Source organism: Oncorhynchus mykiss, chromosome 12 (assembly GCF_057628025.1).
Source record: "Oncorhynchus mykiss isolate SJ-2025 chromosome 12, ASM5762802v1, whole genome shotgun sequence".
NCBI classification, from domain to species: Eukaryota; Metazoa; Chordata; class Actinopteri; order Salmoniformes; family Salmonidae; genus Oncorhynchus; species Oncorhynchus mykiss.
Genome location: NC_143033.1, coordinates 52470180 through 52495908, shown reverse-complemented (window position 1 = coordinate 52495908; position 25729 = coordinate 52470180). Strand labels below are relative to the sequence as shown.

Genomic DNA, 25729 nt, shown 5'->3' with positions numbered 1-25729 from the left:
TTTATCCTTCATGTTATACAAAAGCAGTAAAATATACAGCATTAACGCACATCACTCGAAATGGTAGGTCTACCTGTTGCTATGGTGAACCATATATTTCGGACCGTGACACAGTATCCAGAGTAAAATGTGACTCATGGAGTATCCGATATTTGTAATTTCTCAGACATGTTTTCCTACTCCCCTGCCCTGACATCTTCATTATACAAGTGGAAACAATAGCCTTAGTTTACAAGGACATATTTAATCTCCTTCCTCATTTAATTTCACCATGACTAGGAGTCAATCAAACCAGTTCATTTACTGACATAAACAACATTGCTGACATCTGCTTTTTCTTTATTAGATGGGTTTAAATCTAGCCAATATACAGAGGTGAAGTGTGGGAGGCTTTGGGTCCAGTCTATTACACCGTTTTCTGAATCAGGCCTTCAACACGGTCCACGGGAGTTCAGGGGTTCAGGGATGCTGAAGGGCATTTGCGAGATGTGCTGTCTGTGTTTTGAGAGGCGATCAGTTTTCCTGCAGGTGTCGAGAGCTAGACATGTAACTCGACTTCAGTAGCATACATTCCCTCTCCATGTGGTGTACTGTACACGGAAACCATGTAAGTGGAACACATTAGCCGTGTTACAGTGCCCCCTGATGGACACACCTGGGAAAAACACTCCTCCGAACTCCTCTCTTCCCTGAGGCAGTCTGCCTGAGCCCCCTCCCCAAGTCCCTCAGATATGTTTACAGATCGACTCGGCCAAGTGGTCATGACTTGGAGCTGTGTTGAGATAGCTGATTTGCACAAAGCAGAGCTCCAATCCATCATGTGCTCCAGCATTTTGTGAGACAGCTCTTTTCCCCAGCTTTGAGAGAAATCAGGCTTTGCCAAGTAGCTGCATAGCTTCTAAAGCGGTGAAATATCACAGTGGTCCTTCTTCATTTTGTCTGCCAGTGGTTTGTGACTCCCACAAAATTGCTTGACCTCAACCTTTACAGGGAACTGTCCCTCTGTGGGCCTTATCCTTAAAGATTGTTAGGCTTGAATGTCATTTTATGTTGCCCTCCATTTTGTGAAAGGGAGCGGGGAGTCAAGAGAATTAAAATGTATTTCAGGTTCTGGAGCAAGTGGTGCATTGCTGCAACTCGGGGAAGGAGGGAGTGTAGGGTAGAGAAGGAAGGGGAATGCTGCGGACACACTGTTGCTAGGAAACACTTGTGGCTTCTCCTCTTCTCTCTCTCTGTCTCCTTGAAGAAGCCAGAACAAAGTGACTGAAAGAAGCAGCCAGAGTGAAATGTCACTCGTATCCTCCGAGGAGTTTTAGGGAATGTGGCGCATGTACCCAAAAGGCACTCTGAGCCAACATACCCCCATCTCTAATTCCTTGCCATATGTCTATCAGCATAATCCCCCGAACAGATATTTGATTATCAAAGCCGCCCGGCTGAAAAGGCTCAACTCTCTCTGCCACCAAAACCCCTTTTTTCTCCCACCACATTAAGATTCAGAGTGTGTCGACACACCACCAGTGGCCTGGTCCAGTCCTATAACTCCCCCAGGGGAGGGAGGGACTATAACCCAGCTGTACTAGACATAACTGGTGCTGTGCTGTTGGGCACACTTGGTCATCAAAGAGGCTCCCTACAGATTGCCCATCATGTGCTATGTTCACGTGGCAGCATTTGAATGGTCAAAATAGAGTGGAGTGAATTCATTTTATTGATTGAATGGAGTTGCATTGTGTGCCTGCCTGAAAGCTAATTATCTCGTGAACTCGAGAATAATGTATTTTTTAATTTTTATCTTGTTAAGTAAAGCTCTGACAGGCGGGCATGCAGCGGTGAGATGTACTCACGAGACTCAAAGGCTTCCGTCCATACTAACACTGACGTGGCACGGTCGCATGTAAAACCGTACTAGTGCAGGATGAAACACTTGTTTTGGAGATATGATTACACCGGTATGGCGCTGAAGGAGAAAAGTACTGTTTTGGTTCTGAAGGAGAGTTGAAGATGCTGAGTACGACGCTGACGCTGATGAAGATTTACAATGAATAAAAGTCATAGCGGCAATGGATGCGTAGATCTGGTAAGGTTAGCCTGGGTATAGCAGTTTCTTTAGGAGCGGAAACACAGTGGTCCCTTCAGGAGAGAGAGCGAGAGACTGGGCGGTGGATATGTTATTTTAAATGCCAATATCAATATTGGCTGTGGTGGAATGTCCTGTGGCCAGGAGGGATGCACACTCAAGACTGGGCTGACCTGGTTTCACACAGTCTTCTCTTTGTGTTGCCCTCACGACACCCACACAACTCCTCCACAGGACTGGTAAGCACTGCATACACTTTACTATCAAGACCTAGCTTTACACGTTTGCCTATAGTAAAGTCTCTATCTATTTGAGAATGTATTCAGTCTTCTATTTTGAATCAACTCTTCAAAATCGAATGCTTGCCGAACATTACGTAACAATTTTTGTTCCTATTCTTGTTTTTGTAGGTTTTGGAGTTCCCTGTCCAAACTGCCAGAATGCTGTTAAGAATCTCCATGATCTCAGCTCTTCTTGCATACTGTAAGTATATTGTCCAGTAGTAAATGCAGGCTACTTTACCAGCCTGTTAGAGCATGCACCATGGAAGAAGGGTTGCATTTTAAAAGTGGATTTCAGTCAAAACAATAAACACACTCCGTGCCTAGCACCCCCACAACAACAGTGCATGAAGAGAACCATATTAAGTGGCTGTAAATGAATGTCAACAGAATCCTCGGGGGGTTGCATCAGCTTATTGGTGGAATGACTGTAATTTACAGCATGATGGAGTGTTCCGTGCAACATTGCATCTAACTCAGGGTGCTAGGCGCTAGCTATCTGAGTGGCTTTGAAGGACTGGTGAGCAACAGGCAGCATCCCTTTTATTTTCTTTTTTTTCTCCTTTTTTTATTTCACCTTTATTTAGCCAGGTAGGCTAGTTGAGAACAAGTTCTCATTTGCAACTGCGACCTGGCCAAGATATAGCCAAGCAGTTTGACACACACAACAACACAGAGGCACACATGGAATAAACAAACATTACAATCAATAATAAAGTAGAACAATCTATATGCAGCGTTTGCAAATGAGGTAGGATAAGAGAGGTAGGGCAATAAATAGGCCACGGTGGCAAAGTAATTACAGGACAGCAATTAAACAAAATAACACTCGTATTAAGGCAATGAAACTATTCAACTGTCTGTCTCAGTAAAATAAGACACTCTACCATGTAAATAGTTGTGTTGTCTAAGTATCTGGAAACAGGGCTCTGCCTGGTTGTATAAAAACTACCAGTGAGTGCTATTTAACCTAACAACAAGTCCATGTGGACCAGCATGTGCAGCTAGTTGTGTTTGAGATGTGTGTTCATATCAGGGGCTGCCTGGGTAATCAATTAGTATTGATTTATCTAGAAAATCCAACCCCACTGCATTTCCTCGAGGTTACAATGGTGTCGGCGTGTGCCAGAGAAAATTGCTTTCCGTAAGGCCTGACTATGCCTCAGTGATAAGTAGCTAATTTCAATTACAAGGGCGTTCAGGTGCCATGACTGATTGGAAATTCATTGTGCAGAGTAATAGAGTTAATGAAGATCCAACACTAGTGTTGAGGCCTGGGTGGGAGCAATGGATGCCGGTCAGAATAACTACAACCTGCCCATTAACCCCTAAGATTAGAAGTTAGCGCCTTGTTACGGTTTTACCTGTGGAGGCCCCTGCATGCTTTTTACAGCGTTGTTGCAGGACAAGTTAATTAATTGAGAGTGATTGAGAAGTCAACCCCCCCCCCCCTCCCCTCTCTCTCTCTCTCTCTCTCTCTCTCCTACATCCAAGTCCTGCTGTTTGGTTTTGCTCTTGAACGTGAAAAGCAAAGGGATGGAGGGGTGAAGAAGGCCGGAGATGTCATTGAAGTAAAAAAGGATTTGAAGGTGGGAAAAGACAATAAAGGAAAGAAGAAGAAGGTGTTGTTGAGGTCAAAAGAGATCCAACAGTGGGAAACAACAAGAAGGGAAAGAAGCTGACCCAAAACGAAAAGGTCAAAGGGAAGGAGACAGGAAGTCCAAAAAGGGACAAGGAGTTAAGGAACGACACTGTCTGCTCCAGCATCGGTGGCATCTGCCAACGCAGTTCCTACGTCTGTCAGGGGAGGTACCTGAAGGACAAGTGTGCTGCACCTAAGACACACCAGTGCTGTATGCCAGGTGACACACTACTCCATAACACTCTGCTTGGTAGTTCACATTAGGAGTCTTTTGGCTTTCTGCTATGTTCAGTGGTAACACAGTCTCATGTCTTGTCCCTACAGCCGGTGCTTGGAGCGTCCTGTGTGCCGGTCACCATAACAACAGAGTGAGGGGTTGTGACTTGTTTGGCTGTGGGGGCTTCAACTCTAGAAGGTCTCTGACATGGGCGGGGGCCTATTTTATCCTCTTTTGGGGACGTTTCACAGAGCTTATCATACCTCTCTGAGTGTGACACTGCTCTTGTTTAAACCACAGAAAGATGGGTTACGTTACATTATTGACACTATAGGTTGAAACACACGTCTAAGGCGGCAAGTAGCCTAGCGGTTAAGTTTAAGAGTATTGGGTCAGTAACCGAAAGGTTGCTAGTTTGAATCTCCAAAGCCAACTAGGCGAAAAATCTGTCAATGTGCCCTTGAGCAAGGCACTTAACCCTAATTGCTCCTGTAAGTCACTCTGGAGAAGAGCGTCTGCTATATGAGTAACATGTAAATAGGCATGTCTAAATATGCGTTTGCATCAAAGGTTAAACATATTTTGTATGTTTTCTCTCACAGAGATGATGACAGCCTCCACAAGGCAGTGGATGTGGTGTGTGACGATTACAGCATTGTCAACGCCCCCTTCTCAGGTACCCTGAGGGGGCCAGTGGTGGGTATCCAGTACGATGGCGTTAAACTTACCAACTCCGGTGAGCACTTCATACTGTACAGTATACACTTGTAGCTTCATTGATGTAGATTTCACATTCAGCGAAAAAAAACAACACAAGAGACTGGTAACTCAAGGATGCTCCTACACCATGACTGTGAGAGTGGAACCTTGAACAGCACTAACTAATTATTATAACCTTTCTAGACGATCTAGTAGCGTGTAATGGGGCATTAGGTAGGCCTGTGTTCTGTCCAGGCCAGAGGCTGATGTCACGTTATGGAGGAAGTAACGAGGGATTTGGAGGGATTAGCCACGCGAGTGGAGGAGGGCTGAGATCCCACTGAACTCCCCTTTGCCTTTGACACTTGGACCTGGCTGCTTTTGAATTCCCATCAAAGGCAGCTAACGCATAATGATCTCCAGTAATGGCCGTCGTTAAGGCCGCAGCCATGCGTCTGCATTAGCCGTGTGCATCCTGGCCTGATAAGCAGCAGCGCGGGAAACGGGGTAAACAACATTATTCTGGTCCTCGCTACCTCTAATTGAACCGCAGTATGGGAGGGAACACATGTTCTGTCAGACTCTTTCATCTTTGTGCAAACTGTGGCGTGATTAGACCTCACAGGGAACAAATGAACGATCATCTGATTGCAGTGCAGTGTTGAAGAATGAGGGAATAAGCCGTTTTCCACGGCTTCCTAATGTGTGTTAGTGCCAGTTTGTTTTTGCTATCATGGCAAGAAGATCTGGGACTAAATGGGTATGGTTCATATTACTATTGTTTCACGCTTTATCATAACCACGGTCTGATGTGCATCACAAGATGGTATTGTCCCATTGAGCTAAAGCCTGGGCAAGTCTTCAGGTCTTCAGGCAAGGTTGCTCAAGGTTACTCATCACGCAAGGGTCGTTCACCGAGTTATCTCCCTTCCATTAACAGTATTTTCTTAATTTGTATGACAGAGTACTGTGTGAAGATCTTCAACATCCGTCCGTACCGCTACATGGGGCCAATCTCTCAGGGAGAGGCCCTGGGTTACCTGCTGCCCCTACAGGAGCGCTTCTCTGGCATCACTTCACACATGGAGCTGCAGATGTGTGACCGCTCCGACCCATCACCATACATCTGAACACTCCTGGGCCACATGTGACAGGCCTCTATAGACTGAGGCTGGGGACACAGATACTTTTCTGAATCCCAAATACTGATTTCCCTAATATGTGATGGGAAAAAAAACTCTATATATAAACTACAACCATATTTCTCTTGGTATTCGTCTCTATGGTCCTCCCATGTGAGTGAATAGGCCAGGTACAACTGCAATTCTCCTTTGCACCAACAGAGGGCATTAAACAACTAAATGTTCCTAGATGCGGTATTCATAATGTACCACAAGATGATGCTACATCTCAACACAAACCTCTGTGTTGGGCTGAAAATGTATCACAAAAATAGCTCATCCATGCCAGCTTCAATTAAAGTGTGTGTAGGGCCTTCTATTTGGATGGCACTCTGAAGATAACAAAAAAAAGAAGGCAAACACAGTGTACAAGCAGTACACTGTTTTTCAGCTAATTTTAATATTTGTGTCTTTCTAAATGTATCTGTGTTTTTCCATATATGAATGTAGTGCATGTTCAATAAAAAAGGCTATTATAAACTGGTTACTTAAGTAATTAAAGCAGTAAAAACAAATGTTTTGTCATACCCCATGGTACACAGTCTCATATACCACAGCTGTCAGCCAATCAACATTCAGGGCTGGAACCACCCAGTTGATTTTTACAACATCATTTCACATTAAGAGCATATTATTCATGGCACCACTCAGATTCAAGGCAAATTATAGAAGTGTTTATGTCAGATTTATCTTGTGGGAAAACGTGCCAAAAGCCATTTGGTCTGTATCACCTGATCTACCTCCTCACGGTACATATCTGAAATGGGACTTTTGAAAGGATTCCAAAACAGAATCTCTATCACTGAGGATGCCAAATCATCAACATCTTTATCCATTGTATTACCTTCTACAGTTTCATATTTTAGTCAATGCTCTTATCCAGAGTAATTTAAAGGCACAATTGGGGTTGATTTGATTTGATTTGACGTGCCTTGCTCCAGGGCACATCGTCAGATTTTTAACCTAGTCGGCTCGGGATTCAAGCCAGCAACCTTTCAGTTACTGGCCCACCACTTTTAACCACTAGGCTACCTGCCGCCCAGAGCCAACCCATTATACCTGCATTGTTTTTATGCTCGGCTCAGAGTTATACAGTGTGTGCACAGAGTGAAGGAGGTTTTGTACATACACCAACCCCCTGTTGGTGACATCCATGGGCAACAGCTCAGCTGCAACTTGAGTGAGTAGCAGCAGCTTGTGTGAATTTTGGCTCACCACCACCACAACCTTCAAGGAGGGCTCATCCTCATCACTTGATGTGTCAACTATATTTAATGATGACCGAGGCACAAAGACCAGGCACTGATGTTGAGTAACATTGGGTTTCTACCCCCTGTTGTTGGTCTAAAATTATTGTGGGCATGAGGGAAACTTGCCAGGCACATGTGTGGCATTCTTGAAGTTGTGCCTTGGTATACAGTCTTTGGCTGATTCTTAATAAGGATATTTATTGATCTTGTTTCACAGTAGATATTACAATGTTTACATTATAAAATCATATTGAATTATACAGGATACACGGAGTGTACATAACATTAGGGACATCTGCTCTTTCCATGACATAGACTGACAAGGTGAATACAGGTGTAAGCTCTGATCCCTTATAGATGTCACTTGCTAAATCCACGTCAATCAGTGTAGATGAAGGGGAGGAGACAGGTTAATTAAAGAAGGATTTTTAAGCCTTGAGACAATTGAGACATGGATTGTGTATGTGTGTCATTCAGAGGGTGAATGGGCAAGGCAAAATATTTAAGTGCACCAGTTTGTGTCAAGAACTGCAACGCTGCTGGGATTTTCACACTCTGGTGAGTCCATGTCATGTTTCATTCACAGTATATTAAAGGCTAATCACAAAATAACCAGAATGTAAATTAGTTAAAATAAAGAGGCAGGTTAGCATTTTTCATCATGAATCTTGTTCTGGTGGCAGCTCTGCAGAGTGGTCACTAGCTGGCACAGCCACAAAGTCATTTAAACCTAACCATAACCTTAACCCTAACATTAACCACACTGCTAACCTTAATGCCTAACCCTCACTTTAAAGTAAGACCAATAAACTCATTTTAGTTTTCATGAATTATTACGATGTAGCCAATTTTGACTTTGGCCCATCTAGAGAGAAGGGTGTAAATGTGACCTACAATTTGGGGTGTCCACTTTGTACCTCTATTTTTGAAACTAGGAGGCGGGGCACTGCTTTCCCGCAGTTCTGTTAACAACGGCGAGGGCAGGTGTTTGGCAGGCTGGAGCAAGGGACACTGTGTGATAGCTAGGACTCCGGTACACAGCAGGAGAGTGCTGGGATAGATAGCTAGAGAACTAGGACATCGGTAGACAGTGTCCTTCGCCTATTGGGCACCGACCCTATCTTGCACTGACCCTACGCACACTCACTAGACTATATATACACACCATATACACATTCACTCACACACTAATTTATACTCCCAAACAAAACCCAAACACGTTCACATACACTACATACAGTACCAGTCAAAGTTTGGACACACCAACTGTTCAAGGGTTTTTCTTTATATTTCATATTTTCTACATTGTAGAATAATAGTGAAGACATCAAACCTATGAAATAACACATGAAATCATGTGGTAACCAAAAAAAGTGTAAAACAAATCCAAGCATATTTAATATTTTAGATTCTTCAAAGTAGGCACCCTTTGCCTTGATGACAGCTTTGCATACTCTTGGCATTGTCTCAAACGGCATAAGGAATGATTTTCTAACAGTCTTGAAGGAGTTCCCACATGTGCTGATCACTTGTTGGCTGCTTTTCCTTCACTCTGCGGTCCAACTCATCCCAAACCATCTCAATTGGGTTGAGGTCGGGTGATTGTGGAGGCCAGGTCATCTGATGCAGCACTCCATCACTCTCCTTCTTAGTCAAATAGCCCTTACGTAGCCTGGAGGTGTGTTGGGTCATTGTCCTGTTGAAAAATAAATGATAGACCCACTAAGCGCAAACCAGATGAAATGGCGTATTGCTGCAGAATGCTGTGGTAGCCGTGCTGGTTAAGTGTGCCTTGAATTCTAAATAAATCACTGACAGTGTCACCAGCAAAGCACCCCACACCATTACACCTCCTCCTCCATGCTTCCCGGTGGGAACCACACATGCGGATCTGTTCACCTACTTTGCGTCTCACAAAGACACGGTGGTTGGAACCAAAAATCTACATTTTGGACTCAGACCAAAGGACAGATTTACACCGATCTAATGTCCATTGCTCATGTTTCTTGGCGCAAGCAAGTCTCTTCTTATTAGTGGTGTCCTTCAGTAGTGGTTTCTTTGCAGCAAATCGACCAGTCTCCTCTGAACAGTTGACGTTGAGATGTGTCTGTTACTTGAACTCTGTGAGGTATTATTTTGGGCTACAATTTCTGATGTTGGTAAATCGAATGAACTTGTCCTCTGCAGCAGAGGTAACTCTGTGTCTTCCTTTCCTGTGGCAGTCCTCATGAGATCGTTTTTGCGACTGCACTTGAAGCAACGTTCAAAGTTCGTGAAATGTTCTGCGTCGACTGACCTTCATGTCTTAAAGTAATGATGGACTGTCATTTCTCTTTGCTTATTTGAGCTGTTCTTGTCATAATAAGTACTTGGTATTTTACCAAATAGGGCTATCTTCTGTATACCACCCCTACCTTGTCACAACACAACTGATTGGCTCAAACGCGTTAAGAAGGAAAGAAATTCCACAAATTAACTTTAAACAAGGCACACTTGTTAAATGAAATGCATTCCAGGTGACGACCTCATGCAGCTAGTTGAGAGAATGCCAAGAGTGTGGAAAGCTGTCATCAAGGCAAAGGGTGGCTACTTTGAAGAATCTAAAATATTAAATCTATTTTGATTTGTTTAACACTTTTTGGTAACTACATGATTCCATATGCGTTATTTCATAGTTTTGATGTCTTCACTTCTACAATGTAGAAAACAGTAAAAATAAATAAAAACCTTGGAATAGCAAGTGTGTCCAAACTTTTGACTGGTACTGTACAAACACATACACATACACATGACACACACACGCATACTGACACAACACACACACACACACACACCCTTTTACACTCATTATTTGCTGTTGCTATTCTGTTCTTTATTTTACTCTTATTATTTTGTATCCTGCCTTCATGTACATATCTACCTCAAATGCCTTGTACCTCTGTAAATTCATCTGGTACTGGTACTTCCTGTATATAGCTCCATCCTTGTGTATTTTATTTTATTCCTCTTGTTACTATTTTTTAAATATTTTTTAAAAACTCTGCATCTTTGGGAAGAGCTCGTAAGCAAGCATTGCATGGTAAAGTCTACACCTGTTGTATTGGGCACATGTGACAAATAATATTTGATGCAATTTTTCCTTCAGTTCTGTTAAGGACGGCGAGGACATGTGTTGGGCAGGCGTTAGTGAAGGACACTGTGTGCTAGGTAGCAAGCTAGCTAGGACACCGGTAGACAGTGTCCTTTGCCCCAGAAAAATTCTGATAATACATTTATTTCAGAGGTACTATCAAAAGGGTATCAAAAGGGTCACACAAGCATGAAGATAGCATGCTCCAGGGGGGCCTTAATGCAGGAACAAATGGGATGCTCGAATGGGGCGTTTTTACAGACGCAGCATTGCCCACATGCAGGAACGCCCGAATTGCTGGCCTCAATCACACACTATTGGATCAAGCAGAAATCGCTCAGTTCTGCCTCCAGGACAAGACTCATCCCAATAAACGTCAACCTGATTTAAAGTGTCGCAGGCAGGGCTGGTCTGTGGTGGAGGCTTTCCAGTTATCAAATTAGAGTCGGTGAGCTGGGATAGGCTGGGAGTTTGGTTCAGAGAAGTTCGGACATAGCCTACTGCGGGACGGGGCAAGAAGAGTAGCGACTGAATGTGGGACAGGAAATCTGACGTGGACCATCTACGAGAAATAATCGCATTTGTTGCATCCAGCAATCAAGGATCTCACCCGCGTGAATGACAAAGGTTGGGTGGGTAAACTTTGTCATTCGGGTCTGATCGTTCTAAAACCGGGCTGTTGTTTTTAGTGGAAGCGCTGAAAGAGAACATCATGCCAAGGCGGACCGTGCACGAAGTAACAGTTCAAGATGTCCAGAAGAGGAGAAATCCGAACAAACACTATGTGAGTCAACAAGTCATTTTTTTCTATGGTAGAGGACCGACCACATCTGTATATTGTAGGAAAGTACACGCCACAAAACCCTTATTTTCTTCGATTAAAGTTCAGTTATTATATTTTTCGTTCGCTGGCTGCGCTGGTCAGGAAAGGTAAAAACAAAGGGAGTATCAAATTACATTTTACCAAAACAGTTGCTGCAAAAAAAAAGATTACAGTGCGACTTTGTTGCATTAATCTAAATAAAATTAGAATGGAGGATATATATATATATTTCTAGATTTATTTTTTCTTAGACCTGAACACTTGTCAACATCTGGAAATAACGGGGCGTCATGCATGCACTTTCCAGATGCTGGGTGTTATTTTACATACAAATTCAAATACCTTTTAGGCCTATACTAGGCTACTAGTGAAATAATGATAGTAAAGCCTTTTGAACACTGCTAAGAATGTACACCTGCTTATGACTTTATTTTATTTAACTAGGCAAGTCAGTTTAAGAACAAATTCGTATTTACAATGACGGCCTAGGAACAGTGGGTTAACTCCCTTTTTCAGGGGCAGAAGGACAGGCTTTCACCTTGTCAGCTTGGGGATTCGATCCAGCAACCTTTCAGTTACTGGTCCAAAGCTCTAACCACTAGCCGCACAAACTTTAATAAACATACACATCACAAGACAAATATGAATAAGTGTGTTTTCCAAAACTGCTGCAACTTGGATGTTATATGACTATTACAGTAAAGTAGAGTAAAATTCTATGCACCTGAGAAAGAACAATGAGGTCAACATGGCGGTTTTGAAAGGAGTGGAGGGCATGATAGGTGTCTGTGTTTAGAAAACCTGACAGACTTTTCCAAACATCCCGAGGACATTGGTCTAATGTCTATTTCAGAATGGTTGCGAGACAACCAGATTTCTTTCCTGAAGTGGAGAATCTGTGCATTACAGTATGATTATTTGGGTAGCCCTACCTACCAGGCCTTTATGCTCTCCTATAGAGGGCTTGCAATTGAGTCACAAATGTATTTATATTATTTATTGAACCTTTATTTAACTAGGCAAGTCAGTTAAGAACTAATTCTTATTTACAATGATGGCCTAACCCGGCTAAAGCCTAACCAGGACGACGATGGGCCAAATGTGTGCCGCACTGTTGGACTCCTAATCACGGCCGGTTGTGATACAGCCTGGAATCAAACCAGGGTCTGTAGTGGCGCCTCTAGTGCTGAGATGCAGCACCACTCGGGAGCCCAAATCACCTAGTAACCGCACCAGGCGCCATGTTGGAAGACCAGAGTCAGTCTGGTGGAAGTCCTCCTCATCGTCCACATGACTGGCTGTGTTTAACTTCTGGAAGGTTGCCCATTATTTCGTTTTTCTAAGTGTAACAGTATAATTTTAAACCGTCCCCTCGCCCATACCCGGGCGCGAACCAGGGACCTTCTGCACACATCAACAACTGACGCCTACGAAGCGTCGTTACCCATCGCTCCACAAAAGCCGCGGCCCTTGCAGAGCAAGGGGAACTACTACTTCAAGGTCTCAGAGCAAGTGACGTCACTGATTGAAACGCTATTTAGCGCCCACGCTAACTAAGCTAGCCGTTTCACATCCGTTACATAAGGACCCAGAAAACGGAGGCAGTGGGAGAACCTATTTAAGTAGGTAAATATATTTTTAACATGATAGCTACAGGAACTTTGTGTGCAGGCTAACTCATATGAGCTGCTAACATAATGTTTGCTAGCTAGCCAAGTGAATTAAATATCACCAGCTAGCTAACTTAATATTAGCTAGTTACCTAGCCATCTTGAATTATTTATTGTTGTAACTTGAAATGCATTTGTAGCTAGGTACGTTAGCTAGCTAGCTAACAGCCGTGGAAGAGGGTGAAATGACTACTAGCAGTTCCAGCTGTCAGAGAAGAGGGCGTAGTTTACTCTGGATAAGGCAGGTACTGTACCTTTGTGGGAGGATATTCTGAAAAGGTTAGTGAGGAAAACTGAGGACAGAGAGCTAGAGCAACATAATATTCAGTGCTGTCTAATTTGAGTATAATGCAGCCTGTTTCTTTGTGATGTTTTCTGTCCGGAGATACCCAGTCTGCAGATGAGGTCCAAATGACTGTACCAAGAGAATAAGGGTACATCCTTGCATACCATGGATTATATGTGTACCTATGTTAGCAAATTTTGTCAATAAAAATACAGTTGAAGTCACACACAATGTATAAACCTATTACAGCTAGGGCAGGCCAACCCTGCTGGGTGTGCAGGCTTCTGTTCAAGCCCAGCACTAACACACCTGATTCAATTTATCAAACCTAATTAGTTGAAAAACAAGTGTGCTATTGCTGGTCTGCAACAGAAGTCTGTTCACCCAGTAGATCAGGGATCAGTGGAGCGAGTTTGGCCACCTCAGGTATTTCCTTTTTTTTGTTCACCTGAAATGAAGCTTTAGTAATAGCCTACCTGTTACTAAGATGTCTAACCTTTATGAGTTAGCTTACTTGTATACTTTGAAATGATATGAAAGTGTTGTTTCATTGAAGTGAAGTGTATAACTTAATATAATATTCTATGTTGATTTAATCACAATCCTGGAATAAAGATGGGAAGGGAATCTGTCTGGTTCTGTGTTTTATTCTTGACGGAACCTTTTTGGTTCAGTCATAAGCTCTCCAAATTAGTTGTATTTGATTGTCACACTTTTTTCAGGAGATTAGGATATATGTGAATCCATTTTGCAGCTGATAATGACATGCAATGCCAATGCAGCCATAGGCCTACAGTACTACAGCTTTAGCCTTCTGGGCATTTGCAATGCACCCCTTGACATTGTGCATCTGAAGCAGATAATAGCCTCACACACTGTTTACATATTGTTCAGCCATACAGTTGAAGTCGGAAGTTTACATACACTTTCGCCAAATACATTTAAACTCAGTTTATCACAATTCCTGACATTTCATCCAAGTAAAAATTAATTCCCCGTCTTAGGTCAGTTAGGATCACCACTTTATTTTAAGAATGTGAAATGTCAGAATAATAGTAGAGAATGATTTATTTCAGCTTTTATTTCTTTCATCACATTCCTAGTGGGTCAGAAGTTTACACACACTGAATTAGTATTTAGTAGCATTGCCTTTAAATTATTTAACTTGGGTCAAACGTTTCAAGTAGCCTTCTACAAGCTTCCCACAATAAGTTGGGTGAATTTTGGCCCATTCCTCCTGACAGAGCTGTTGTAACGGAGTCAGGTTTGTAGGCCTCCTTGCTCTCGCATGCTTTTTCAGTTCTTCCCACACATTTTCTATAGGATTGAGGTCAGGGCTTTGTGATGGCCACTCCAATACCTTGACTTTGTTGTCCTTAAGCAATTTGCCACAACTTTGGAAGTATGTTTGGGGTCATTGTCCATTTGGAAGACCCATTTGCGACCAAGCTTTAAATTCCTGACTGATGTCTTGAGATGTTGCTTTAATATATCCACATAATTTCCCTTCCTTATGATGCCACTTATTTTGTGAAGTGCACCAGTCATTCCTATAGCAAAGCACCCTCACAACATGATGCTGCCACCCCGTGCTTCATGGTTGGGATGGTGTTCTTCGGCTTGCAAGCCTCCCCCTTTTTCCTCGAAACATAACTATGGTCATTAAGGCCAAACAGTTGTATTTTTGTTTTATCAGACCAGAGGACATTTCTCCAAAAGTATGATCTTTGTCCCCATGTGCAACTGCAAACCGGAGTCTGTTTTTTATTGGTGGTTTTGGAGCAGTGGCTTCTTCCTTGCTGAGCGGCTTTCAGGTTATGTCGATGTAGGACTCGTTTTACTGTGGATATAGATACTTTTGTACCTGTTTCCTTCAGCATCTTCACATGGTCCTTTGCTGTGGTTATGTGATTGAGTTGCACTTTTCTCACCAAAGTACAAACATCTGTAGGAGACAGAACGCATCTCCTTCCTGAGCGGTATGACGGCTGCGTGGTCCCATGGTGTTTATACCTGCGTACTAATGTTTTTACAGATGAATGTGGTACCTTCAGGCATTTGGAAATTGCTCCCAAGGATGAACCAGACTTGTGGAGGTCTACATTGTTTTCTGAGGTCTTGGCTGATTTCTTTTGATTTTCCCATGATGTCAAGCAAAGACGCACTGAGTTTGAAGGTAGGCTTTGAAATACATCCACAGGTACACCTCCAATTGACTCAAATGAGGTCAATCAGTATCTTCTAAAGCCATGACATAATTTTCTGGAATTTTCCAAGCTGTTTAAAGGCACAGTCAACTTAGTGTATGTAAACTTCTGACCCACTGGAATTGTCATACAGTGAAATAATCTGTCTGTAAACAACTGTTGGAAAAATGACTTGTGTCATGCACAAAGTAGATGTCCTAACCGACTTTCCAAAACTATAGTTTGTTAACAAGAAATTTGTGGAGTGGTTGAAAAACGAGTTTTAATGACTCCAACATAAGTGTATGTACATTTCCGACTTCAACTGTATGTTCTCAATTTAAAAAACGACACCAGTAGACAATGTTTGAAACGTACACACAACTACTACTACCAAGTTCAATGCCCGATACTTTTCTCCCAGAAGGTCTGACTGGCACTTGGAGGAGCCACTGTGATAATGAAGATGGTTTGGCTAAGACTAGCACAACAATAACATTGTCAATGCTAAATGTGTTTAAATTGTAAAATTAAAATAAGAGTCTATTAGAAATACATTTTATTCAATGAGGCAAGGCAAAGCAGAGATCACACACAATACTTTTCATTGCACCATTATTAATGTCCAGCATGTTTACAATGTCATAAACAATAGCCTTTTACATGTTGTACAAAATTACATTTTATATATTCATACGGTTTAAGGGGGCATTTCTGGCATGATGACAAGGTGAAGGTGCTCTCTTGTAAAATATCTGTGTGTAGCTGGTGCAGAGGAGTCAGGTGCAGGACAGCAGAGATGAGTTAAAAAAAAGTAACTTTACTCAAAATTACCCAATACATATAGTAATACCAAGCCCACACAATAGGACCGAAATACATAAAACAAACACGCACAAAAACCATGGGGAAAACAAAGGGTTAAATAATGAACATGTAATTGGGGAATTGAAACCAGGTGTGTAAAACAAAGACAAAACAAATGGAAAATGAAAAGTGGATCGGCGATGGTTAGAAGGCCGGTGACGTCAACGGCCGAACGGCGCCTGAACAAGGAGTGGGACTGACTTCGGCGGAAGTCGTGACATCTCTACTTAAATGGCACAACAAAATCATTCAGATTGACCAAAGCACAGCATATGACAACCACGTTGTATAACTGAGGGAAAGGAAAGGGACAAAGTAGTGGAAGTAGAAACTGATGCTGCTGCAGCGTTGCTCGTCTTCACAGTGGGAATCCAGTCGACATGGGTGTCCTGATAGAGGTCAGCTGGTGAACCAACCGTACATAAACAAATGAGAAGCACACCTGATGTTAGAATATCACTTCTTCAGGTCACCTGTACCGTCAGGGCTCTTAATTGTTTTGTTGTGTTTAATTCAGTCAGGGGTTTTTGTGTCATATAAAGATCAAATCTAATGTTGGGCTGGAACAACCAATAGTCAACACAGCATTACAGCTTCGTCCTATGCTGTAATGTCCATATATTTTCCCTCTTATGAATAAAGTTCTCAACAAATTATCATTGGGTCAGTGCCACTGGAGTTTTTTGGGACAATAATGTCTCCCTTTTTCATGGTCAAGGGAATTTACGCAGCAGGTTAGGAGAATTAACGTAGCAGGTTAGGATAATTACATTAAGGTTAGGAAAAAGGTTAGGGTTAGCTAAAATTAAAAGCATTTACTTTTGATGTTAATTTGACAATAGCTCAATCCCTTCTAGCTATGATCCCTTTTCATAGGCCTAGATTACATGGTTTCGTTTTTATTGATTTGTCGTCAGTGTCAGCAGCGTAGGCATAGGCTACCATCGAATTAAAAAAAGATTATGCTAATGTCTCCAGTCATATGAAGTGTAGTAGAATTGCATCAAATGTTTATCAGAGGGCACATTTTTCCTGTGCAAAGTAATTTAAAAAAAAACATCTCTGATATTGCCTAAATTATGACTATCCAATCTACTCATCACATTAGGAATAGGTTAGTATGCTTACATTAGCCTGCAAATGCGATGAGAGACTAATGCAATCCTGCATTTTTATGGTGAAAAAAGTAGCTTCCCCAAAACTTGAATCTCATTGACACATGCTAATAGCTAGACTACACGCTATCTATCTAGCTAGATAATGTTGGCTAATTTAGTCTTGCTGTTAACACCTGGTTGACAAACCGCTAAACTAAACTATAAATCAATCAGACTTACCAGTGATGAAATGATCGGAGCAGATCCTGTACTGACAGCTGTCTGAGTGCAGGTCTGGATGGGTAAAAAGGTTTCTTCGGTTTTCTGTCAGTTCTTGAGTCTTATCTCCTTGGTGTTTCATGATTGCGTGTTATCTGTAAAAAAACTGTTGTCTTTCCTATCTTGTTGCAGAAATTGACCGTGGTGATGAATCAACTTGTTTTAGGCACTGTTATCATGCAGCTTGGGTTAGCCACTCAGCAGTTGTTGTCGAAAGAATTGATGCGGTGGTCTTCCAACATGGCCGCCAAAGTAAAAGTCAACTGGCAACCCTCTATAGGCTACAAACACTGGGGTAGAAAACCATGGCCTTCGGCATGGGTATTTGTTAACCAGGAAGCATACTACTCACTCGTCTATTCCTAAGGTCATTGTCAGCTCAGAGTACACAAGGCATTGATGGAATGTTTGAACAAGGGAGGCGCTTCTGCACACTTCTGTCTGGGATAGAGAGCAGAAGCAGAATATGTCGTTTGAGACTGTTTGGCCCATTTGCGTTTAGTCCTGACTGCGACTTTTTGTGGTGCAAGCTTAACTTCTACAAATGGGCGGTAGGCCTACTACGAAGTCCCTGAGCCATCAGAAAGAGATTGAGAATACCTTGTGTGCACATTGCACAACGTGATGAAGCATGCCTACACGATACAGTATTCTACTTTCTGATGGTGCTATGATCAGTGCATCACAACACTGTTTCCATCGCTGCATCCAAGCCACCTCAGCTTTTCTGTTTTGAATTATCTCTAATGCACAGGGAAAGGGTTAGGAGCTGAGCGTGGGCTGAGGCAGATGGAGGAATGTTTTTCCTATTTAAAAAACCACTCCTCAGTCCTCCTAGGAGATATGGGGTGTGAGTATTGGATGTACGGTGATAATGATGACTAGTTACATAATACTAACATGCCAATGCACAGTGAGCAGCGTGAGGTGCAGGATATAAAGTTCTTGAGCTCCTGTGTCTGCTCCATCTGCTGTGTTTACTGGTTCACTGGTCGTGTGCCATGCGTTGAGTCCTGCATTGAGCTTCGTCCACAGCCTTAGTCACCTACAGGGAAGGCAGGGGAAAAGGGACAGGCCGAGCTGGCCCATCCTGGGACAGAGGCCAACAGAAGCACTCAGCCAGACATAATCACTCTGGAGAGTTTACGTCCGATCACCTCCCAGCCTCTCTTTCGCTCTTCCTCTTTAAAAAAAAAAGTGTTTGTTGTGCTTGTATGCCAGCCAGCACCAGCAGGCCATTATTGCATGACGACAGTCGACAGGCTGCAAGATGTATTATTTTTTATTCACGGTCTAGTACGTTGATCTTTACACACAGGGCTGTTTTCATTGATGTCACAAGCGGAATACCTAAGCCTCTAGTTTTTCATTGCACCCCTAAAGGGAAGATATAGATGAAAATAAAGATAAAGACAGACGGGATCGGTCATTTTGGCTGTTTTTGACGATGAAAACTTCCGGTATTTAGCAATGTAATACAATGTTCTGCTGTCTCACAGTGGTGGTATGTCACATGTCCGTGCATCCTTTGTAAGACTAGACTTCAATAGTGTTTGCCCAATATGCGTGAGTAGTAGGCATGATCATTTCCTATTTCATTGGAAATTATGATCTTAAGGTGTGGGAAGTGAGCTCAGAAGGATATCCCTTCTGTGTCTGTGGACAAGACAGACATCACACTAAATTACCACACAATGAACCAGCTCTATTTACTCAAATGTCATCTTCAAATGTCATCTTCCCTCAAAACCACGTCATTGTGGACTATTGTGTGACCACGAATTAGAAAATAAATCTTGGGATTTTACCAATTCCTTACAGAGATTATTAGACTGTTATTGTTGTTACTATGACAAGAGCATAAATACATGCCAATTGGTATGGATCCTGGTCGTTACACCTACCTGGTATGGCTCTGTAGGGGAAAAAAGGTTTAAAGATAACACCCTTTTTTTATTTTTTTTTATTTTGTAGGTTTACATCATCAAAGTGTCCTGGTCTGATGGCAGCACAGAGGTCATCTTCAGGCGCTACAGCAAGTTCTTCGACCTGCAGGTGAGCTGGGAACTGTTATGGGAAAACCACTGTGCACACCTTGTAGTACAATCGTAGTTTCACACTATATGTCCTTGTCTCAAATGGCACCCTATTCCCTGTAGTCCACTACTTTCTACCAGGGACTACAGATGAAAATGAGCTATCTAGTTAAATCTGGTGCAATGGTTGTACATTGTCCCTGACAAATAACAAAATCAATAAATAATGCCCCTAAGGGCTAAAATACCATTGTGCTATGCCATCGTACAGGTGTACCAATAGGAATACAGTGTTAGTGTCTGTGTTAGTGTCTTGAACCATGTGACTTGGTTTGGTAATTTATATGAGTCGATTCTGAAAATGAACTAATTCAATGGAGCCTGGAGAAGCTAAATGTGGATTCCAACAGATAACCACAAAAATATTTATTTCAGACGAGAACGTCACACAGGCCGTTTATTGCATGTGGAGGGAATTTCATCAGAGTTCCAGTTCCTTTTTTCTGTGGCCATCTGTGTTAAATAGATCATCCAATACTGACAAATGCTATTTCTTCTAATAACAAATTCATTATTATGTCAATATTAACTACTTACAAATAATATAATATATAAAAGCATGATACATCATGGTTTGGTAAGGCTATGAAATATAAGACTATAAACAGTTAGGGCAGAAAGATGACCGTAATCTCTTTCAGAATCTACACTGTACAAAATATCCTGTTGTCTTTAAAGTAACTTTACGGTGCCATTTAGGATGCGAACTTGCACAGTGAAGGAGCGATGAGTCATTTAATCTGGCTGTTGCTGCTCCTCTGCAGCAACAGCCAAGTGCACTGACCCACCTGGATGCATCTCTCTGAGAGCCTGCCAAGGCTGGTGTCAGTAGGGACATAAAACCAATGAGATGGCCCGGGCTGGAAAAGTGCCTCCCACTGTGGAACACTTCACCTGGCTGCTTCACTATTCTCTGGTATTGTAAAGCATCAATGGAAAAATAGTCTCTCTGGGTTCACAATAAGGCACCCATTATTTTGGAAACTATTACCCCCCCCCCACCACACACACACACACACACTGTTCCTCTTTTCCTTCCACTGTCTCTCGCTGGGTCATCATCCCTCACTCCTCTGATGTCACTGCTGCCTACCCTGCTGTCCATCCTGGAGACAACCATTGTTGAATATGAAAGGTTGAGATGAACAGATTGGGCTGGCAAAAAAAATGAAAGATGACATGGTCATACAGGCTGTCTCGTGCATCACATCCCATCAATAGTGGCAAATGCTGTGTGAACCAGACCTCAGCAGAAAATAGTTGTATTTTGTAGTTTATTTGAAAATATCAACTTTTCAAATACTTGAGGTAGTCGAATAGAGGTTATATAGAGTTATCTAAAAGGCAACTATTTTCTTTGATATTCAAATGCAGGTATTAAAAAACTAATAATATTTGAAGGTATATATATATATATATATATATGTATATATATGTATATATATGTATATATGTATATATGTATATATGTATATATATATATATATATATATATATATATATATATATGTATATATGTATATATGTATATATGTCAGTTATTTGAAAACAAAAATATTTATTTGATGAAGAACCAAAAACTATAACAGTTAGTTGAATTCGTCTAAATATACTCTGAGTATACAAAACATTAGGAAGACCTGCACTGTCCATGACAGACTGACCAGGTGAAAGCTTGTTAATGTCACCTGTTAAATCAACTTCAATCAGTGTAGCCTACCAGACTTTTATGCTCGCTTCGAGGCAAGCAACACTGAGGCATGCATGAGATCATCAGCTGTTCCGGACAACTGTGTGATCACGCTCTCCGTAGCCGACGTGAGTAAGACCTTTAAACAGGTCAACATACACAAGGCTGCGGGGCCAGACGGATTACCAGGACGTGTGCTCCAGGCATGTGCTGACCAACTGGCAGGTGTCTTCACTGACATTTTCAACATGTCCCTGATTGAATCTGTAATACCAACATGCTTCAAGCAGACCAGCATAGTCCCTGTGCCCAAGAACACAAAGGCAACCTGCCTAAATGACTACAGATCCGTAGCACTCACGTCCGTAGCCATGAAGTGCTTTGAAAGGCTGATAATGGCTCACATCAACACCTTTATCCCAGAAACCCTAGACCCACTCCAATTTGCATACCTCCCAAACAGATCCACAGATGATGCAATCTCTATTGCATTCCACACTGCCCTTTCCCACCTGGACAAAAGGAACACCTATGTGAGAATGCTGTTCATTGACTACAGTTCAGCGTTCAACACCAATAGTACCCTCAAAGCTCATCACTAAGCTAAGGATCCTGGGACTAAACACCTCCCTCTGCAACTGGATCCTGGACTTCCTGACAGGCTGCCCCCAGGTGGTGAGGGTAGGTAGCAACACATCTGCCACGCTGATCCTCAACACTGGAGCTCCCCAGGGGTGCGTGCTCAGTCCCCTCCTGTACTCCCTGTTCACCCACGACTGTATGGCCAGGCGCGACTCCAACACCATCATTAAGTTTGCTGACGACACAACAGTGGTAGGCCTAATCACTGACAACGACGAGACAGCCTATAGGGAGGTGGTCAGAGACCTGGCCGGGTGGTGCCAGAATAATAACCTATCCCTCAATGTAACCAAGACTAAGGAGATGATTGTGGACTACAGGAAAAGGAGCACCGAGCACGTCCCCATTCTCATCGACGGGGCTGTAGTGGAGCAGGTTGAGAGCTTCAAATTCCTTGGTGTCCACATCAACAGCAAGCTAGATTGGTCCAAACACACCAAGACGGTCGTGAAGAGGGCACGACAAAGCCTATTCCCCCTCAGGAAACTAAAAAGATTTGGCATGGGTCCTGAGATCCTCAAAAGGTTCTACAGCTGCAACATCGAGAGCACTGGTTGCATCACTGCCTGGTACGGCAATTGCTCGGCCTCCGACCGCAAGGCACTTCAGAGGGTAGTGTGTACGGCCCAGTACATCACTGGGGCAAAGCTGCCTGCCATCCAGGACCTCTACACCAGTAAAAATTGTCAAAGACCCCAGCCACCCCAGTCATAGACTGTTCTCTCTACTACCTCATTTCAAGCGGTACCGGAGTGCCAAGTCTAGGACAAAAAGGCTTCTCAACAGTTTTTACCCCCAAGCCATAAGACCAATGGTTACCCGGAATATTTACATTACGCTTCTGCTACTCTCTGTTTATCTTATATGCATAGTTACTTTAACTATACATTCATGTACATACTACCTCAATTGGCCCGACCAACCAGTGCTCCCGCACATTGGCTAACCGGGCTATCTGCATTGACTAACCGGGCTATCTACTATCTCAATAAGCCTGACTAACGGGTGTCTGTAAATAGCCTTCCTACTGTTATTTTCAAATGTCTTTCCAATGTTGTTTTATTTCTTTACTTACCTACGCACACACACACACACACACCTTTTTTGGCACCATTGGTTAGAGCCTGTAAGTAAGCATTTCACGGCCTCCCGGGTGGCGCAGTGGTTAAGGGCGCTGTACTGCAGCGCCAGCTGTGCCATCAGAGTCCCTGGGTTCGCGCCCAGGGACTCCGTTTGCTACTGGGGTCTCCTCTCTCCATATACACACAACAAGCCCTGCCCCCTGTCACTCAAGGAGAGCAGTTTTTTCTCTACTATGAGTCACAACCACTTGCTGTTCACTGGCAGGGACAGCCTTTATGGTCAATGCTGCAGATGCAACAAGATATTGGTGACGACAATGCTGATTTCCTTGCTTCTTAATATGAATCTGCAATCGTTCTATATTACACCATCAGTTTTTGTATCTTACTGGCTGCAAACACTTAGTTTGTGTCTTCTTAGCAAGTTGTGGCCAAAATAAATTGTGTTAACTGCCAATGCTAATCGCTAGTTAGCTGGATACCTAGCGAAATGTACTTAGTCAGAGCAAAGGTAGCTAGCTAATACACCCTGATACTAGTGCTCGTGTACAGTAGGCCTACATCAGTAGGTTGTTTGTGCAATGGTATATTCTAAATCAGAGAGGAATAGGCAAAGCATTAATATTTTAGCTACATCAAAGCTAGCTACATCAGGTAAGAGAAAATAAGCTCTGCATGTTTACTCCTCTCTAATTAGTAATGCAGAGTTGGTCTTTAGATTCCTTGAAGCCAGAACCTTTGTGTAAACCAGTGTTTCCCAACTCCAGTCCTCGAGTACCCCCAACAACACACCTTTTTGTTGTAGCCCCAGAGAAGCACACCTGATTTAACTTGTCAACTAATCTTCAAGCCCTCTAAACTCTAAAAGCATTTTCGACTAGATACAAAATCCCATTCCTATGCATAGGTGTGATGTATAGCTGATACTTTGCTACTTTCTCACAGAATCTCACAGCTGTCACATATTTTCCACATGCGGTAATGGAGCAACAAAACCCTTTAAAAGTGGAAACAGCACAGTCCTCTGTTGAGATCATTGGGCTGCCTGTTGTGAGCAGCATTTTGCACAAAAGCTAAACATGCCCCTACTCTCTGGCACACTAAGATGCTGGACTCTGCAATAAATTGCATCCCATGCTATTCTTTTTAATCTGGAAACAATTAGATATAACATATGCCTAGACTTAAAAATGCTGAACGGAAGATATCTGGGTCTTTATATACAGTACATAGCAGTACTGTGTACTATGGAAATGAAGTGTGAATTCAGCAGTTGTGGATTGAGTGGTTTTCAATTCTGGAATGCTTTGGAAAGGGGGAAAAAATCCATGTGGAAGACTTAACAAGTTAGCATAATGATATATACATATCTAAAGCACTTCAAATGATACATTTTCTGATATAATATAAAAGACAATAAGGAATTCAATAGCGCAGGGATGATCAACTAAATTCAGCCAGGGGAAGATTTCTTCTTGAGCGGATGGACGGGGGGCTGGAACTTAAATAATTACAAATAATTAATAGACAAAGAATTGACTGCAAGAAGCCCAAAATGATATATTTGACTTAAACAATAATTACAAACCTTGAAACAGATTTTCAATTGAAAATCACCTGGAGCTGATTTCCTGGTTGTAAAAACACCAGGAAATCAGCTCCAAGTGATTTTCAATTGGAAATCTTTTACAGTCTTATCTCCAACAATGAAAATACAATAAGAAAAAAAAAATTCAGAAGACTTGGTGGGCAAATTAAAACACCCACGGGCAGAGGTGGGTAGAGTACCACAAATCTGTACTTAGTCCTTTTAAGAAACTACTCAAGTAAGAGTAAAAAAGTATTTGAAAAGTACTTGAAGTACTAGTGTCAAATTTTGTTTGGATTTTTTTTATACCATATAGCAAACAAAAAGAACAATTTAGTGCAATTGACATTTACTTATTATTTAAGCCTGCCAGCATCATCTTGCAGATGTTCTCCAGCACAAGTAGTCTCCAATGAAGACTAACATATAACAAAGTCCGTAGGCTGTACAGTTTCAATTATGGTCTTATTCAAAGTTGACTTAATATCTATCAATGTGCTCTTTCATAAAAAGGTAAATGGCACTCAAGACATTGGAATAATTTACCAATTTCAGTAGCATTAATGAAAATGTATTTCACAATATCATTTAAAGCACATGTAATGGTGAATCCATACTAAAAAAGATTTACACCAAGTGTGAGTAGTCCTTTTTTTGCTCAGAATGAAATGGAAAGGAGGTCAGGTAAGTTTTACAACTGTCAAACAGCAATCAATATCGAAATGTCACTGTCAATCATGTTACTAGAATGCAAATCAGACACATTGGAACAAAACATCAATGTGGGTATTCAGGTAAGAATCATGTAAGTAATACAAATAATCAAACATTGCAGATATCAGTCTTTTTCCTGCCCTGGTAGGATTTACCCTGCATCCTCCTTCTCTTCCGAACCTCTCTTTTCCACTTTGAAGGGTCTTTTCTTTTCTTGGTTGGCCCATTC

General features: G+C 42.1%; 2 protein-coding genes and 1 long non-coding RNA gene across 6 annotated transcripts in view; 2 read left to right on the top strand and 1 right to left on the bottom strand.

The window, feature by feature from the left end:
• The first annotated feature begins 1597 nt into the window (after positions 1–1597).
• LOC110537750 (leukocyte cell-derived chemotaxin-2) lies at positions 1598–6580 on the top strand. Of its 2 annotated transcripts, none has more exons than XM_021624110.3 (6): positions 1598–2319; positions 2491–2563; positions 3856–4223; positions 4328–4418; positions 4823–4956; positions 5883–6580. In XM_021624110.3, the coding sequence occupies exons 3-6, from the start codon at positions 4217–4219 to the stop codon at positions 6047–6049; spliced, it is 399 nt and encodes a 132-aa protein (XP_021479785.3). In that variant the 5' UTR covers positions 1598–2319; positions 2491–2563; positions 3856–4216; the 3' UTR covers positions 6050–6580. The 2 variants fall into 2 exon arrangements, with proteins under 2 accessions (XP_021479785.3, XP_090047613.1); XM_090191487.1 differs by having other exon boundaries at positions 1616–2080.
• Positions 6581–10493: 3913 nt separating this feature from the next.
• LOC110537747 (SH3 and PX domain-containing protein 2B) overlaps positions 10494–25729 on the top strand; it is an 84258-nt gene continuing 69022 nt past the window's right edge. For 2 of the 3 annotated variants that reach the window (XM_036937765.2, XM_021624108.3), the window contains exons 1-2: positions 10738–11264; positions 19663–19743. In XM_036937765.2, coding sequence (XP_036793660.2) covers positions 11193–11264; positions 19663–19743 — 153 coding nt within the window. In that variant the 5' untranslated portion in view covers positions 10738–11192. Of the gene's footprint in view, positions 11265–19662; positions 19744–25729 lie in introns of all 3 variants that reach the window. The other variant, XM_036937766.2, reaches the window with a different exon arrangement.
• On the bottom strand, positions 15993–18042 carry LOC149979208 (uncharacterized). The gene is made up of 2 exons (XR_016485112.1): positions 17650–18042; positions 15993–16715 (listed from the first exon to the last, which is right to left on the bottom strand). It is a non-coding gene; the product is annotated as an uncharacterized LOC149979208 (long non-coding RNA).

Excerpts from the sequence above, each read along its gene's own strand:
- LOC110537750 (XM_021624110.3), top strand. Across the intron at positions 4,419-4,822 it reads GGGGGCTTCAACTCTAGAAG|AGATGATGACAGCCTCCACA; the intron begins GTCTCTGACATG and ends TTTCTCTCACAG. Across the intron at positions 4,957-5,882 it reads CGTTAAACTTACCAACTCCG|AGTACTGTGTGAAGATCTTC; the intron begins GTGAGCACTTCA and ends TTTGTATGACAG.